General features: G+C 38.2%; 1 protein-coding gene across 4 annotated transcripts in view; it reads right to left on the bottom strand.

Annotated features, from left to right (window-relative positions):
• IQCE (IQ motif containing E) overlaps positions 1-17,541 on the bottom strand; it is a 33,526-nt gene that overhangs the window by 11,235 nt on the left and 4,750 nt on the right. For all 4 annotated transcript variants that reach the window (XR_008452432.1, XR_008452431.1, XM_054080652.1 and 1 more), the window contains exons 6-21: positions 17,068-17,138; positions 16,255-16,368; positions 15,543-15,593; positions 14,947-15,017; positions 14,651-14,723; positions 14,188-14,237; positions 11,639-11,796; positions 11,117-11,172; positions 10,610-10,818; positions 9,740-9,844; positions 8,868-8,970; positions 6,749-6,844; positions 6,016-6,039; positions 4,855-4,950; positions 3,691-3,821; positions 2,869-2,987 (exon numbers count right to left, since the gene is read on the bottom strand). Coding sequence is in view for 2 of the 4 variants with exons in the window: in XM_054080652.1 (XP_053936627.1) it covers positions 2,869-2,987; positions 3,691-3,821; positions 4,855-4,950; positions 6,016-6,039; positions 6,749-6,844; positions 8,868-8,970; positions 9,740-9,844; positions 10,610-10,818; positions 11,117-11,172; positions 11,639-11,796; positions 14,188-14,237; positions 14,651-14,723; positions 14,947-15,017; positions 15,543-15,593; positions 16,255-16,368; positions 17,068-17,138 (1,527 nt within the window). In the remaining 2 variants the exon portion in view is untranslated. The remainder of the gene's footprint in view (positions 1-2,868; positions 2,988-3,690; positions 3,822-4,854; positions 4,951-6,015; positions 6,040-6,748; positions 6,845-8,867; positions 8,971-9,739; positions 9,845-10,609; positions 10,819-11,116; positions 11,173-11,638; positions 11,797-14,187; positions 14,238-14,650; positions 14,724-14,946; positions 15,018-15,542; positions 15,594-16,254; positions 16,369-17,067; positions 17,139-17,541) is intronic.

Here is a 17,541-nt window from a genome sequence, read left to right as displayed (position 1 = left end):
GTGAAACAAAGAAAGGGGACCACTACCAGCCCAGAAATAGAAAATGAGTGACAGACAGAAAGGCGGTGAATGGAAAGGAGGAATGCAGGGAAGACATTACATTGACCTCAGCTCAGAGAAGCAAACACACACATGACTTTCTACTTAAGTGAAATTCTTCTCGGCATCAGTCAACAAATAATTTAAGAGTTTTTCAGTAAGATTTATGAGCCAGTAGTTCTGGTGATAATGATGAGTAAAGAGAACTTCTAAAAACAGGCATGATATCCAGAAGACGTCACTCCAACAATAAACAGATACTATATATGAAATGGCTTGATACTGTCTAAATTACTCTTGATTATATCCTGTGTTTGATGTCTGAGACTTTCTTGTCTTCATCTTCAGTGTAATATATACTTCAGAGTAACAACTTTCTTTGTGCTTGTGAAGGAGTAGGCACTGACTGGACTTAAGAATTGTATGTAAATTCATTATGATTTCAAAAAAGCCTCAAATTAAGCTAACAATTATATGCAGAGTGAATAGACCAGGATTATATCTGCATTTATTCTAGTAGATACATAAGGTTCTTTAAAACACAATTTAATCTTTCCCTTTCCTTTCAAAAAGATGTCAAAAGGCTAGTGGAATTGAATGACTTATTGCAATATATACTGTCACTTAAAGTTTAAGATCATTGCAAGACCTAGAGGTCACGAAATGCGAGTTCGGACCTGGGACAAATGCAGCAAGAGCTTGTTCAACAGCTGCATGATTTAAAGCTAAAGGAATTTGACTGCTTTAAATCATTCAGCTGTTAAACAAGCTCCTTGTCTCACGTACTTTCCAGGGATGACCAGTGATGACATTACATCAAAATCCAATTTTGCTAGTGGAATTTTAAGTCAGTCGTGAACTGGGAATGACAGGTGTTAGACTTCGAATTAACTTCTTAAGCTACACAAACTCAAACAGCAAAAAAGCCTGCTATAACCAAAGAAATAGAGATGGCACCATAGAGATGGCCATACAGATGGCACTTAGACCAGAATGCTCTCCTTCCTTTAGCAGGTTCTTCCTGATTTTTCTTTTGTGAGAGTTCTGTTAAACCCTCCAGGGCACTAAAAGCTGATGCTTCACATAGGTACTTAGCACAAGATGAGGCAGTTGTGCAGTTACACAAGCATGTATCCAGTATGTGTCTTCACGAGCTACCTAGATACTTTCTATCCTTATCCCAGATTTTGAAAATATCTCCCATATTTTTAAGACCAGCAGCAAATATAACCTGCTTTGTTCCCAGTATCTCCTTTTTGATGTTCACCAAAAAAGGACTACAGGGAAGAAAGTTCAAATGTTTATGCTCTCTGTCCCGTCTAAATTCTTTCAGAACTGCTTCAGTTCTGAAACTCTATCCTCATAGTCTACAATAAAAGTTACGTTTGGAGACTTCTTAAATAGACAGTGACTGTGCTCTATTAGTATTTGTACTATTGCATTTACCAGACTACTTCATCTTACACCCTTCTTTGGGTGTTAGAAGCACTTCTTCAGAAGCACAAAGCATTTTCTTAAGTGATTCTTTCTCATTTGGTAGAATTTCACTACTGATTTACTCTGGGTTTAGACTGAGCATACCAATAGCAACTATTGCAGTAGAGCCCAGGCACAATAGGAGGCTGCAGCTTTTTTTTTCTGGATACTGTCACTGGGCATAAGTAAAATCACTCAAAACTGCATCTTCAGAAGCAAGTACTACCTACTCCTTCACAAAGTAGAATACACTTCTGAATAAGGGATACAGTAAAGTTTCTTAAACACATTTTCCTTCACTGAAGGGTAACTTCTGTATTCACAGCCCTAGCAAATCTGGCTCATTCCCCATATCATATCTTCGAGAAACAGCCTCAGCTGCTTACATCATGCTGTTTCTGAGTAAGTTTGCAGAGAGTGTCAGCTTTTCACTGACAAAAACCAAGCCAATGTTTCTCAGGTCACGCTCAAAGTTGCTCTTCTTTCTCCAGCTGGTCCACAAAAGCCTAAAATATCCCACTCTGGATAGAATGAATCTTTTCCAGTTTGTTTTTAAGTCCTTTGAAGCTGCATGTTTGGGGCTGTCTTATTTGCATCATTGTTTTGCCTTTCCTACTCAGTACTTCTAAAATACTCTTAAAAGCCTCTTTGGCTTTAACTCCTCTTCTCACGAGCAGCAGTGAAGAATTCAAGAAGGAAACCAAATGGCATAAAAGCCATAAAAGACAGACAGAAATTCTCCAAGTTTGCATTATAGCAGTACTAGTTGGCAAGGTTATGCAGGACTTCATTTTTCCCCTTACTGCAGCTGCTGAAGACTGCTGGAAAAACGTGACTAAATACACATATGGCTGGCTTGGATGCTTCGTTTTACCAGATGTCTGTCCCCTTCAGAAAATAAGTCAGGACAGTGAAAACACTCTCGGCTTGTCTATGGCTTTGGGCCCAAAACGTAGTGGAAAGTACCATACTGCAGCTACAGGGCTGGGGGGATTGAAAACGAAGTAGAGAGGCAATGGCAGGGGAACACCATGTTCCTTCAATAATTACTACTCACACCAGAGAGAGACCTTCCAAACCACAGCTGTGACAGACAGGCAAAGCACTGCAGGGAAGCTGGTACTGATAGTGCCAAAGCTTTTAGTTTTTATTTAAGGGGCTGCATTTGCCAGTATAAGCAGCACGCCATCAATTTAAAAGAAGACACACACACAGAGTACAAGTATATATATGCAGGGGTGTATATGTGTGTGTGTCTGGTGTCTGTGTGAGTGTGCAGACCATCTCTATAAAACTGTGTGTGCACCCACCCAAAACTGACATACTTTTGAATACAGAGGGAAATGAAATTACCAGGAAGAGATGACATGAAGATTGAAGGAGGTCTCTGGAGCGCTGCTGAGCCTGGTTTCTTCTCTGTAACGTAACCTGCAGAATCTGCTTCCTCACTTGGTGCACTGGACACAGACGGCCTGCAAAAAGACATACTGCACAGCATGAAGCACAGACTGGGAATTGTGGTCTGTCTTCCGCGGGCATGCAGAAGTTTGCTGCATTGCTAGCCTCCAAGAGGTAAAAGCTTATCACCTGCAGAAGTGAACTCAGACACTAAACCAAGGAGACAACTATGTAACTCTCCTTGTAACCATGGCAGTCAATATTAAAGACTCTCAGAGCAATAAACCCTGGAGAGAAAAGAAGTATTTTTCAAGACAGTCACTATAAACGTAGGCAGTAAGCAAATCACTGCGTTCTTCCTGAGCTAAGTCCCTAGGCTGCATGAAAGATGGCACTCTAGCTCTCCTTGTTCTTTATCCACATAACCCTTAACTTTTACATGTCAGGGCTTCAGATTTTCTTACACGTACCAGCAATCAGTTTGGTAGCAACTGCAATTAAAAAAAAAAAAATTCCCAAAGAATAATTATTTTACTTTACTTTTCCCCATTGCTATGGAAGAGAATGTGAAACCAGATATGGGAAGACTACTGCTGCAAAAAGAAACCCTTTGCATTTTCTCATGAGCAAGCTCTCCTTTGTCTTTGTTGGAACAATGGCCTTATTCTCCTTCTCTGCCAAGGAATCCACACTAAAACTCTAGAAAACGAGACTCCTCTCCTGTAATAAAAACAATTTTGTTACTGCAAGTTACAGAAATACCTATTTTTCACTTACCTCTCCTCGAGCAGTGCTGTGCGTGCTAAATGAGCCCTGAAAATGGACTGGATGAATGTCACAGTCTCATCTTTCTCCTCACAGTCAGAAGACAAGCTCAAGGAGTTCGACACAGGAGATGTGCAGGAGATCTGCAAAGCATCAGATTAAAGAAAACTCACCTTTCACAGATTGCCTAAAAACTTGACAGAAGTTTTCACAAAGGTACTCCTGATTGTGAAAGTGCTAGTAGAGCAAATATTTCCACCTTTTGGTGTGCCGCCTTTAAGGTTCTATAATACTAAATAAAATACTAAAGCAGGAAATACAAATCTGTTTGTAACACAAGCTTTGAAGCATCTGTATTCTATCAATGAAAGAGCAAACACCTGCAAGGAAAGTTCATTTATTTTCCTTTGAAAGGAAACCTTTCGAAGTTGAAGGAGGAAAGCAGTCTTCCTGATGGATATATCTTTTGCTTCTATCAAGTACTCAGACCTGGGACAGTTTACTGAAAGAAAAGTGCATGCAAAGTGCGACCAGATGGACAATCTCAACAGAGAATTACAAATTAAAACTAAGCCTGCTAAAGGTTCAAAGAACGTTCTTGTAAGTTGGCAAATTATTTACAGAAACTAAATGTTTAATTGGTAAGAATTTTTCTCCTATTCAGAACTGAGAAATATGGAGCAAATTTGACATGACAGAGGACTACAAGTCTTTGCTTGAGCATGCCACATGCAAGATTCCTTTACTTTTTAAACCAATCAATCAAAGATGCTTTCCAAATTCATATTTCTGAACTTCAGTGACACAGGTTCATCTATTACTACAATGATTCAGTGAACACTTGCTCTCAAGTACAGTGCTTCAACAGCACTCCAAATTAAAGAGCTAAAAGGTACGTTGGTAGCAGATTGAAGAACCAGAAGAAAGGATGAGACCTAATTGCAGTCCATAATTCAGAGAAGCTACAGCTTTACTTTTAAGAATAGCTGAACTGAAGAAGATGGAAAGGGAGGTTCGGGAATGAGCTCAATATCTTTCTGGAACTACAGTGGTGTGGCCAATCCATGCCTTAAAACATCACTGTGTGATTCAGAGAACTAGGTCTGAAGTACAGTATTTTACACAGCAAACTCAACATAATGGGATGCCTGCATACTCATTTGCCCCAACAATTACCTTGTTGTGAGATTTTGCGTCATACGTCCTGTTATTCAGTAACAGTTTCTGTCGAGCTAAATGTCCTCTAAAAGCTGCCTGAAGCATAACAACTACCTGGCATGAGAAGAAATAAGCAGATGTTAGTTCCTTCGAAAGGTGGCAGTTATAAATTAAAACAAAAGTCCAGAGGGAACTGGCACACGAGGAAAATAACTGTTCCCTGTGCAACAGAAACTCTTTGATGTCTTGATATCTTCTTACGTTTAGAAGTTACTCACACATCCCCATTACTTCACAGGTACTCTGCCGCAACCTGTGCCAATCCATAGGCGTACATCCCCATGGTTTAAATTCAATCTAAGAGGTGTGCATGACTGATCCTATCAAATGCAGTGAAGTTCTAGCTGCCAACACTAGCCTCTATTTCACAAATAGAGCAACGTACTTCCATTCCCAGATTAGATTCTGGCTGCTCAGTAGGCTCTGTGATGCTCTGGTATCAGAGATCAAGACAAGTCTGGCAGACCATTGCGGTAATCGCACAACGTAAATCTCTCCTCCCTGCTGGATTTTACTGGATTGTAATCAACAAAGAGAATTTAGATGTAAAGCAGACATTTGTGCCACACAGGTAGAATTTGTAGTTAGAATTTACTCTACTTTCTGAAAGTAGGATTTTCTATGTTCTGGAAGAAACAAATTTAAGGTGCTATTTGAAAAACAGGTTAATCAAAATCTTCGTGCAGAACATTTAAGGAAAAGCAACAAGTTTGTTAAAACCAATTTATCCTAATAAAACATTTCTCCTTAGCAAAGGCTTCAAATTCCTACTTCAAAGACTCATCATAGAGAAAACGAAAGCATTATTAGAATGATCTAATATAGAAAAATCTTCCTGTCTGTTTGTATCAAACTTTGTTCAAAATTTTCAGATTGCAGAGGGTACCACGTACAGAAAATCTGAAACCAAAAGCGGAACTATTTGACAAGAAACACCAAACAAAGCCCAGCATGTAAGAAGTAAGCTCATGAGCCAACTTGAAGAACACACATGATCTTGGTACAACAGTTCATATCACAATAAAACCCTCTTTAAAAATAATAAAAGCTATTTATTTGTGCTTTGATAGAAATTAAATCTTTTTTACTGTTTTGGTGGATATCACAAAAGACACTCACCTCATCCAGAGCAGTTTCTTCTTTCTGAAATGAAAAATGCCTAAATTAGTGCCACAAATCTAAACAAGCTTTTTCTAATAAAGATCTTTCAAATTTATCCAACAATTAAAACACACAGAAAATACCTGTCACAACTTCCCTTTGAAGGCTCAAATAACAAATTTAAGGCAAAAAAAGCATTTGAAGGATGCGTAGATAGCTCTTTTGTCTTTAGTTTCCTAAGAAGCAATTACAAGACCCACCTCACACCATATATCTTATATGTGGAAAAAGCAGCATTATGCTGTTGCCTACAGAACAGAATTTAAGCTTAATGCTTTTTTTCTAGATAATTTTATCCTAGTCGAGTGTAACACAATACCTGGAACTTCCTGTATTATTTGGAGGATTTCTGCAAGCAGAATTCAACTTCTCAATCATACTCCAAGGAGGCAACAGCAGCAGTGCTGCTTCAAGCACTGCTTTGCTTCCTCAGTTACTCTGCTCACCCAGACTCTCTCATTCAGGAACTGGCTGTTTTGCAGCAGAAACAACAGGGTAGGAGGGAGTAAAGGCAAAAGAAGCAGCAAGGAGGACTTGAAAAAAGCAATAAAAGAGAAGATGGTGGTAAGGAATCATACTGGGAAGCCCTGTTGCAGTTCCTGAAGCCTGGCAGCAGTTTACTGTAGATGCTAAAACAAGAGTAAGACTCAGAGAAGGATATTCTCACCGCTCCCTGACAGGACAACCTCACCTTGTTTCGGTATGTCTTCCAGTATCTCTGGATGATTTTGGCTGCTTGTTCCTTCCTGTGATTTTCTTTGCCGTTAACTGCGCAGACTGGTGACGACTGCAAAGGAGATTCTTTAGCTTAGAACACTAAAGATGCAAGCTGGAATTGTATGAGGGAAACAGGCTACAAACGATTCAGAAAACCAGAGTTGCTAAATGCTCATCCTACCTGCAGGCTTGAAAGAAGTTAAAGAGGAAACTCCGTTCTGAACACTAGTCGTGTTCAAACACATCATCATCATCATCTAGATGACTGCTACACTGAAACATTCCTATCTCTGTTTTAACTGTTAGCAGAGCATGGGAATGGAAAGCTTTTCATTTACATGTACTCCTATTGCTTTAGCAATGCATAGAGAAATAAGAGCTCCAAAAGTGGAACCCACTGCTTTGTTGATCAGAAACGGTTTGTATGTTATTGACAGACTGAGAATAAATGTCAAGATACCTAATTTTAGAACTGTTCTCCAGTAATGACTAGTATTAATTGACCAGGGAGCTCTCTAATGTCTCATCCTGGCAACTGTGGCCTTACAATCGTCTCTTTAAGCTTAGTGATGAGTTGGCCTTCACACGACGCTGACAAGACAGAAAGCTTGTGTAAATTAGTGTAACTCTACTCTTCTGTGTTGAAGAAATCCATTAGAGGAAAAAGAAAGGAACCAAACAAGATTTTGTTCCAGTTAGTTATTCTGAGGTTTGGTCGCATATTCCACCTCTCACCATCTAATCCTTTTGATCCCTAATTATCCCATACTAATTGTCATACCTCATTTGCCAAACGAAAGTTAACAGCAATTTTAAAAGACTAATTTAATATGTTGGTGTAAAATTTTTACATAGAAGAACAAGAGATTTCATAGACTCTGAAAAAAACCTCTTGATTCTGTGGAAAGGATTTATTTATAACCTAAAAATGCTAAGTTACAGGCTTAAGTTCAGCAAACGGATCATGTTATATTGAAAATGACAACCTGCTATTAAAATGAAAAATTGGTAGGAATTTAGTGATAATTACAAATAATAGGAACATTTCAATAAATGGATGGTTACTGGCCAAGAATATAGAAATAGTCTGCAAAGGAAAAAAGGAGTTATTTGTTGGCTGTTTTTAAAGACTCAAGTTATTTGGTATTCAAAACATCATCTAGTATCCATCAGCCTAGAACACACAAAAAACGAATCTAAAGAATTGCGCAATATATCAAAAACCAGCACCCTCTTAAGCTAGCGGACATTTTTATTAACATTTTTACTACACGTATTTCAAAGTCTATTTATTTTAAAGTACAAATTAACAAAATCCCCAGTAATAATTTTAAACTAGTTTTTAGTAAAATGAGATTAACCACATTGCATCTGAAAGCATATCTGGCAGTGCCCATCCATCTTCACTGGCCAGTTATAAAAACGGTTGGCAGAAGGATGGAAGGTTGCAAAGAAATCAAGTTCAGCCATATTTCACTAAAAAAGCCCAAATGATTACAGAGCTCCACTGAAGACTGCCTAGAGTTAACAGATGCACAATTATATTTACTAGCTACTGAAAAATCCAGAAAGAAGAGGTTATGGATACCTCGGATACCTCTACTCTAGAAAAATTTCATCTTCTCTGATTCTTTACTCAAATATGGTGCCACCTGACCAGCGCAAAAATAGTTGAAAAGGGTTTTTTGTCTTTTGCCAGTCTATCAGTGAGCACAATTACTTATGTCTCTATTCTTTAGTTGTCAACTCCTACAAGACCTCCTTCCCTCTACAAAATTGGACTGAAATTAGCTAAGGGGTTCAAATGTTCTAAAAAGATATAAGCAAAATCACAAACACCTTCTTTTTCTTAGAAAGTAAGGCAAAAAAAAAAAAAAACCCAAACACTTAAAAGTGTAAGCTTTCTGCAACATTCTACCAAATAAGAAAAAAGCTACAAAATCAAAGTGCAGTGGTAACCATTGAAACAACTTCGCAATAAGTTGATTCTGAATCATTCAGAATCTTTATGACGAGATTTAACGCCTCTCTGAAAAGACACAACTAGCAGCTCCATTTGCATGTTAGATGCACAAACAAAAACGTGTCTGTACCTCATTAAGCTTTTCCACCGTATCTTCTGTCATTTGTCTCTTCTTCTCCTCCAATTTTGACTCCAATTTCCCTACTTTCTGTGTCAAGTTCTGGATTTCCTCACTACAGTTGGAAAAGCAAAGATATTTATAGCTATTTTCTGGTTTTCTTGCTTTGAAAATACTGAACCTTTTTCAAAAGATTTTTTTGGTCTGTTTTTTTTGAAAGGCCGAAGTGGGAAACTGCTCAGGATAACATGATACATATTCTCACACAGCACAGATACGTAATACAAATTCTCAAGTTGTTATAGTGCAGCCTTACTTAAAAATTAGACAAAAAGAGAACCACCCAAGCACTTCTAAGGTTACAGTGGTGCCCTTGATGCCATTAACAATGCATCTAGATCTGATGACTGACAAACATGGAACTGTAGCAAAGTCCTTCCTTACAACGCAATAATGAAATCACTTTTTATTTGCAACCTTTGCACAGGATTATTAGCAACAATTATACAGAATAGATTAAGTAAATTGAATGACACTGGCAACAGTCTAGAAGCAAGAGCTAAGGTAAGGTAAAAATACCAAATTTTTTTCTTAGAAAGTCAAAAATACCTCTGAGCTTTCTTTTTCCATTTATTTTATAAATTTTTATTATAATTTCATCCTTATTTTCACTACACTTCTTAGTCTTCCACTTCCTCTAAAACAACTCTACAGAATTCTTCTCCCAGTAACTTACTCCATCCCTCCAAAACAGTTCTGCTCCAATGAATTCCCAGCCTCCTGCTGGGAACTCCCATGGATTTTGAGCCACTCCAAAAGAGAATTATATAACAGTTTTTCTTTTTTTGGGTTCAGAAAGGATCTACTAATACAAAATATGATACCTTAAAGTCTGCTCTTCTGTACTCTTTTCTGACATCTTATTCTGCCACTTCTGCAGCTCCAGCTCCACTGCAGCCTTTGCCTGCTGTAACTGCTTGATATCTAACCTACAAAAGTATAAGAAAATCTAAGCAATACTTCGCTTCATACTTCATCAAAGTAGGGGGTTTTATTTAAACTCCTAAATAAAATTGCTTTCCTCAGATTTGCAATGTAACTAAATGTTTAATTTTTCCTTTTAAACAAAATGCCAGCATACACTGTTCAGAAAGAAAAGGCCTCTTCGCATGCTCTCATTTTCGTTCAGAGGCGAGTTGACACAGGAGACAGTGTCTTATCAAGAACAGTTGTGTGCACATCTCTGCTCGTGATCAGATCAACCTGCCTCCCCTTATGCACCCACACATCAAACGAGTCCAAGCTACACAAACTTTAAACCAATAGTCTACTGCAGAGAAGTCACAATGCATCACAGGGCAGAAGGGAGGCTTAAATGGAAAAAGCGGTAGATCAGAACACATCAAGCTGAAAAAAACAAGACAAATTTTTAAGGTAAAATTCTGCTAGAAGTGCTGTGTAAAGTGATACATAAGGCGTTTCAGTGTGGCTGGCAAAAAGTAAGCCACGAAAAACGTGTTACAAACAAGCAGAAATTCTCATTTTCCATCCTCCTACTAAACTTTTTTGTGTAATGTGATTTTACAACACTAGTAGGACTTGAAGCAGCTTTTGAAATAAAAGCTGAAGGGACCCTCAAAATTCATTTTCTTGCTGAAAATGTGAAGGACTCACTACATCATTTCATAATATGATAGGAAACAAATAATTCACACCTACAAAAGAACAGCATCTCAGACAAGAGTCACACTTACTCTTTATTGAATAAGAGATTTTGAAGTGCCTTCCTATCACTCCTTAGTTTCTTCACCAGCCCTCGGAGGCGACGACATTCCTCAACATGGTCTACCTCTTGAGAGACTGGGTGATCCAGGTCTTCAGAAGGTGAAGACGACACAGCAAGTAACTGTGATGACTCACTATGTGCTGCTGATGCCCTGGTGTTCTCCATGGCACATACTTTCTAAGCAGGATAAATGTACACAAAAAATACAAAAGAAAAAAGAAGAAAACTAAAGTTAGCATGGAATTATTTTACATAGGCCATGAGAACAGATCAAATAGAAGTTAACTATAAAATATGCATCTATATGTAACAAGTATGAGAAAAGGAAAAAAGGGAAGAAAGACACATGGTACAGACACCAGTTTACACATATGAACCAGAACGCAAAAGGCTGAAGCACTACATGCGCTGAGCACAAGTTCTACATTTTCTGCTCAAAGATGGCTAAGATGGCCACATTATTATGATTACTTACTCTTTCTAGCTCTGAAATCCGCCTCAGCAGCCTCTGTTTGCTCCACTCACTATAATCTAAACACAATAATGAAGATTTAAACATCAAACTATATCAGTGAGTCAACATTGTTCTTGCTTTTTGAAACTTCTGTGCATATAGGAAAACTATCGAAAGACCTGTGAACCCCAACTTTAAATATGCAGCACTGAAAAAATGGGAATGATCTTTAAATACGTGACTTCTGACCAATCAGCTCAGAAATCAAAGTGAACCGTTCACATCCATCAGTTTTCAACAACTGAAAAGCAGTTTTCCAGTGAAACATTAAATCCTCACATAATTCCAGCCCAGAATTCTCAGGGGAAACAGGTCTGATTGGAGCAACATACCCAGAAGCCACAGAGAGTCCTATTAGACACTTCTCATTCTAACCTTTGCCCTTCCTCAATCCTCACCTCCCTTACTTCTACCATGGTAGGGTACATCTTTCAAATGTACCTAAATCACTTGCCCCATGTTCACAAACTTGTCAGCACATACTTTTTGTTTTATTGGAAGGAGAAGAATCGCTCAGTACATAATCTAGATCTTCTTTCAGCCTCCGATTCTCATTCTGCAATTCCTTGATGTTCCTGGATAATCTCAGGACAGCAGCATGCAGTGCCTTTAGTCGTTTTTGAGTATCTCTGCCCTCTGTACTTGGAAATGGGGTCAAAGACAGAAAGTTAACTTAAAAGCAGAGATCAAAGAAGCAGTATTAAACACTCTGTTTCATTAATGCATAAACAAGGTCACTTGTAGGAGTTTTACTTATTTGGTTTTCTACTTGTTTTGTTAACCAACTTTATAAAGCTTTACTTGCACTCTACGGACCACTGATTCAAACCCACTTATCTTCAGTCAGTTGGGAGACTCCATCAAAAAACTGTTCAGCACAGAAAGCCAACCTGTGTGCTCTGAATTGCCTTCTTCCACTTAACAAACAGATGGAGGTGGAGAGAGAGGGCTATACACAGATGGAGTAACTCTCAAACAAATGCAACACAGAATGCTGCTCTAATGTAAAAGAATCTATTCCTGTGAAAGTAAACCCCAGAGAAATTTCTTTCATTTAAGAAACATTCTATCAACAAGGGATTTGAAACAGAATTGAAGAAACAGCTAACACTGATGCGATGGGAATAAAAGGCACCAGAAAAGGGATAGCCTGCTATGTGTTAAAACTTTTAAATATACTACAGTCATTTTGCCTTTTTAATATTTCTAAAAGGAGGGGGAAGAAATCTCAGCTTCTAGATGTGCAGAGTTATGAAGTTTGTTCACAAAACAGGTTTTTAGTGAGATGAACTACTTGTTCTTTATTGCTATGAGAAAATTCTTAGAAAATTATTTCTGGAAACAAAGTTTTGAAGTAACTGATGGATATATTTTTGGACAAATGCCACTGCCAATGACAATCACTGAGTATTCTGTGAAGGAATCTTACATCCCATCCACTAGAATAATTACAAGGTAAAGGTGGAGACAGTCTACAGATTAGGGCATCAGAGTGAAAAGCTGAATCTAATCTACCTTTTGGAAATTAAGAGGAAACGAAGCCATAAAACCAAACATATAAGGCTGTCCAGATGTCATCGATGACTATTGATATAGCTGTCCCAGGCAGCAGAGAGAAAAAGAAGTGAAAAATAAAACACAATACACCACCAAAAACGGGAAGTGACAGAAATTATAGAAACCAAAACCATATCATTGAGTGCCATTATTTCAGGCTCATCAAAACCTAAATGAAAGAATTACAGACCATTTTGAGGACTTGAAAAGTTGCCTAGTTTCTAACTACAATTGGATACTACAGCTCCACATATAAACAAGAATTCAGCATTAACACTGAAAAAGCTACACCCCACTCACTTCAGCCAGAAATAATGTAGACAAGCATTGTGAAAGAGACACTATCCTATAACTCTACGTGCCAGAGTCGTGACCTTCAACATCCTTCATTATTTTGTTGCTCAGCCTCTCAAGTAGAGACTGACAGCAACATAATGGAGAGAGACTGCACATCACTCTTTTTTGAGGCTATGAATAAATAAGGACAAGGAAGAGGCCCGATGACTCCTTTTCACCTGTAAATAAATTGGTTGTGATGGCTTACAGCTTCGACAGGCCAGTCACTACGTGCCTGAGACGAGAAAGGTGGGTTGTTTTAAAACAGTGACAAAAGAAATTGCTAGGGAACTAGGGAAACACAACTAGTATACGTAATGACCCACAAAGAGTTCTCATAAGTTTCTATCAGTCTAAATAATCTCATCCAAAATTAAGACAGTTACTTGTACTTAACACTAGGACAGCAAGTACATTTTGAAGTGGTATGGTAACAAATTTTCCTGTCCCACAACACTATTACCCTCTTCTCAGTTCGACTAACATTGACTTGCAAAGATGCTTTTACTTTGCTCTCTTACTGGAGCTTTACCTTTTGCCTTTAAACTTTATTTCCTCTATAGACTGCAACCACGTATACAAGTATACCCACATAATAGTGACAAGCACTGGTACGAGCTTCTCTGACAGTGCCTTACTAGCGCCACTCATGGATAGCTCTCAAAAGCTACCCTGACTTGTGGATCTCTCTGTACTGCAGGACAATAATACATTTACTCCAAAACACCTTCTCCACAGCATACACACAAGAGCAAGATGCAGGACTGACTCAAGACTAAAATGCCGAAGATCTAGCAAGTTTGTTTCAATCACCAGTGATGTCAAAATAGGTGTGATTATGGGGGAAGAGGGATTTTATTTAACAGAGGTACACTTCCAGAGCTTTCAGGTACTTTTTAAATAGCTCTAGTATTTTTTCCACACCCACAAAATGATCTACCTACAAGGAAAAAAAAGTGTGACTAAGACATATGCCAAAGCTGTGAAGTTAATCAAAGTAGTACCAAAAACCAAATTCAGCAAAGTAAATGACAAAATAAACTGTTCTCACATAGCTGTCTTCCACCAGTTAAAGTAGTATATGAGTGATCTATCAAACACGTATACACAAACATTTGCCTTGAAAGAATTAAACATACTTTTTCCTTATAGTCTCAGATTTCGCCAGAAGGAGTTGGAGATGATGAACCTGTGAAATATGAAATATAGATTCCATTAAGGAGTTGGCTGTGGAAGCTGACATTGCTAATACAACACATTAGTCCATGAGGTGAAAATCAAAACAAGACCCTTTGGGGAGCAGCAGAGGCAACAATGCCATCACTGAAAATCAGGCTACTGTTACACTGGCTTACATCCAGACACTGTACTTTGTTTAGGTGCTTTATTTCCCCTTTTTGGTTAGCACACTCGGCTTACTGAGGAAAAAAAAAGGGGTTTCAGTACATCTGTACATAGAATATCTATGAAAATGGGATTCCGATGACAGGTGCAGCTAGAGTGTAAGAAATCTAAAACATTCCATTTATACATTTATACTTCGACTCAACAACTCAGCAACTTTCTATCCAGTATGTGCACCGGGGAACCTCTCAGACATACCTCTTCATAGCAGGTTTCCAAGGCAATCCTCATTTCTTCCAAATTAGTGTTCTTCATGTCTGCCTGGAATTTGCTGAAAACAGAATAATACAAAAAAATAATCCAGTCACACCAGCAAAGACACAAGTACTAGTTGGCTTATAATTTCTGGGCAGGTGACACATAATTGCTAATATATTTTAAGAGTTCATTAGAATGTTCTAAGGAACAGAAGAATACAGATAAAAAATATCACAGATTTCAAATTCCCTTTGTTATCTCATCCAAAACAAGCCTTCAACCCCACCAACTCTTACTTAATAGTGTTGTCTTTCTCCTTGCACTGTTCTTCTAGCTTGAGAATCTTCTGCTTTAGTCCACTAACCACCTACAGAAAGAACAAAGAGCCCATGAGTCCTAGAACAATCCCTTTCTTCACAGAAGTTGTATTTCTCCATAAACTTGCCCCGTCATTATAAATTGTACCTAACCAGATATACTTATTCCTCTGTACTTAGGTACTCAGTAAATCATGCGCATATCTGCAACCCTGTAACAAAGAGAATTCTAACGAAATCAGATCCCAAAGTTAGATCTGTGGTAAGATAATCAGCTTAATTTATGCAAAATTATTAAATAACAACAAGTCTGCTATTACCCTGCTAAACTCAAAGCAGTCAATAGGGAAAATACTCCCAAAGCAGATTCAATACAGGGACAAAGAAGGCTCCCTAAAATAGTGTTAATTTCAGATCTTTGCTACGGCTTTTTTTTTAATCTGACTATAGATAATAGTTACATGATTCCCTAATTGCTTAGTCTTTCTTCATTTATTTGTTTAAGTTATAATGTTTCAGCTTGGCAAGAGCAAAAAAGGAAACATGAAAGCAACAGGTAAAGAAGAAACTATTACCCATCCATTATCAGTCTTCTTTTCTGACAAAGCTCGTTCCAGCTCAGATCCCTGCAAGGTAAGACAGATAAAGCAAGTGACCAACCTTGCTACTTTATTCTGCCGGCTCCTTCCACAGAATTTTCTAACCTACTGATCTCCACAGTCATCTCACAGTCCAACAGCTTAAGTTCTGAAGTCCCTATGTGCATTCTTTTACATTAGCACACTTCTCCCAAGATGTAGATTTTCACACAGAAAATGACAGCCACAATGAATTCAGTGAAATTCAGGTCTTCCAACTCTGATCCTAAATGCTTCTCAGCCTTATGGTCTGAAAATAAGGCCCATCTTTTGCTCCCTGGTTCAGGTCTAAAGATTGCACACATCAGTCACCATGCAAGAGGTCAACTCTCTTCTACTCTCAGGCAAAGTATTCAGGAAGTGGGCCCCTAAAGAGACACCATTTTAATTTTAATTCAGAGATTAGAAGTATCTTTGCTAAATAAACTTATCTGCACAGCATGATGTGATTTTTCTTTGAACAAACCTGGAATGGTGAGCTGAGATACACAAAACAGAAATCCCTTCACACCAGCCAACTACCTCTCCTATTCAAACTCATCATTCTCAGAAGCCAACCACACTACACAGAGTTCTGAAATCTAGAGAGACAAGAGGGCACTGCTCAGCACTCTTTTGCCCCACTTTTATCCCCCAAAGAAATAGTCACCCTGAAAGGATCCAACAGTTGTTCAATCTGTTTATTCTTTCTATTGTTCTCTTCTTCGAGTCGACGGAGCTTAGTTTTCATTAGATCTCCCTCATTTTTCTGAGCTTGTATTGTCTAATAGAGGGGAGAAAAATCATAGCCATATTTCAGAAACAGAAACACACTGATTTTCCACACGGAAACATGTTTTGATGCCAATAACAATCCAATTACGATGGTCAGGATGAAGCAAAAGAAAAGAAAAAGACAACACCAGATTGAACCAGGGCTTACATAAGGCAGGTGACGGGGCATGGACAAAACGAAAAGGTTTAACAGGAAGGCAACTTTACACAAACCATCTTCAACAGCCAGGATGTTTGCCTATAGGTTTCCCTAGTGTTCAACATGCCCAGTCCTCACCTTTCATAAACTGCACTAAATGCAAATGACAAATAATTAAAATGCAATGGGTAACAGCCAGGGAAGGGCGAAAACAGAAAAAAAAGGCAAGTGGAGGGACAAAGAAACCAAATACAATGAACCTTTTCAGCGTCCAGCTAGGGCCATGGCTGAAGCTCAGGACTGGGTATGCTTCAAGGCTTCCACATCCAGTACTCAGAAGTATCTATCACACCATAAGAACAATGAAATTGCCTTAAACAGACACAAGTTTAGTTTAGCCTTACATTACAAATGCAAAAAAAAACCCCACAAAATTGGTGGATGTCCCAGTTGTAGACACTGAAGCATTCTGAACCACTAAGGCCTGGGCATCTGCAGGTGGATGGAGTGATGCTATGACTTTGTATGTAAATATTGGAGAGACTGTACCTTTTTCAGTTCTATAATTTCATCATACATATCTTCTTTTTCTTTGTAGTCAGGAGTTCCAGGAATGTAGCCTACAGAAAAAGGTAGGTAAAATAAGCAGATCTGAATGAGGTATTTTTAACTTACCAGAAACCTTACACTTAAAGGAAAATATCTAGAACAGCACCAAATTGGAAACTAGGCTTTTTTTTTTTTAAGAAAAAAAATCAGCAAAGAAATTAATTTTAGAAATGGAGGCAAACTGGAAATGTTACTGTATGAAACTTCTGCCAGATTTTACAGAGAATTTCTCCTAATTACTTCTCTCTGGTGCCAGATTAAAATATCCATCTCAAGAAACACTCTTCACAGAAGACTGCAGTCTTCTCATCCCAACAAAGCAATTATTTACAAAACATTTCAAAAAGATGTCCAGAATACATTTTTCTATTTATGCCTAATGTGTAAAAGCCTGTCGTCTTTTAAAGTTCCCAG

The sequence above is a fragment of the Cuculus canorus genome, chromosome 15, assembly GCF_017976375.1.
Source record: "Cuculus canorus isolate bCucCan1 chromosome 15, bCucCan1.pri, whole genome shotgun sequence".
Lineage (NCBI taxonomy): Eukaryota > Metazoa > Chordata > Aves > Cuculiformes > Cuculidae > Cuculus > Cuculus canorus.
Note: the sequence above shows the minus strand (reverse complement) of the source record. Positions and strands in the feature narration are given on the sequence as shown.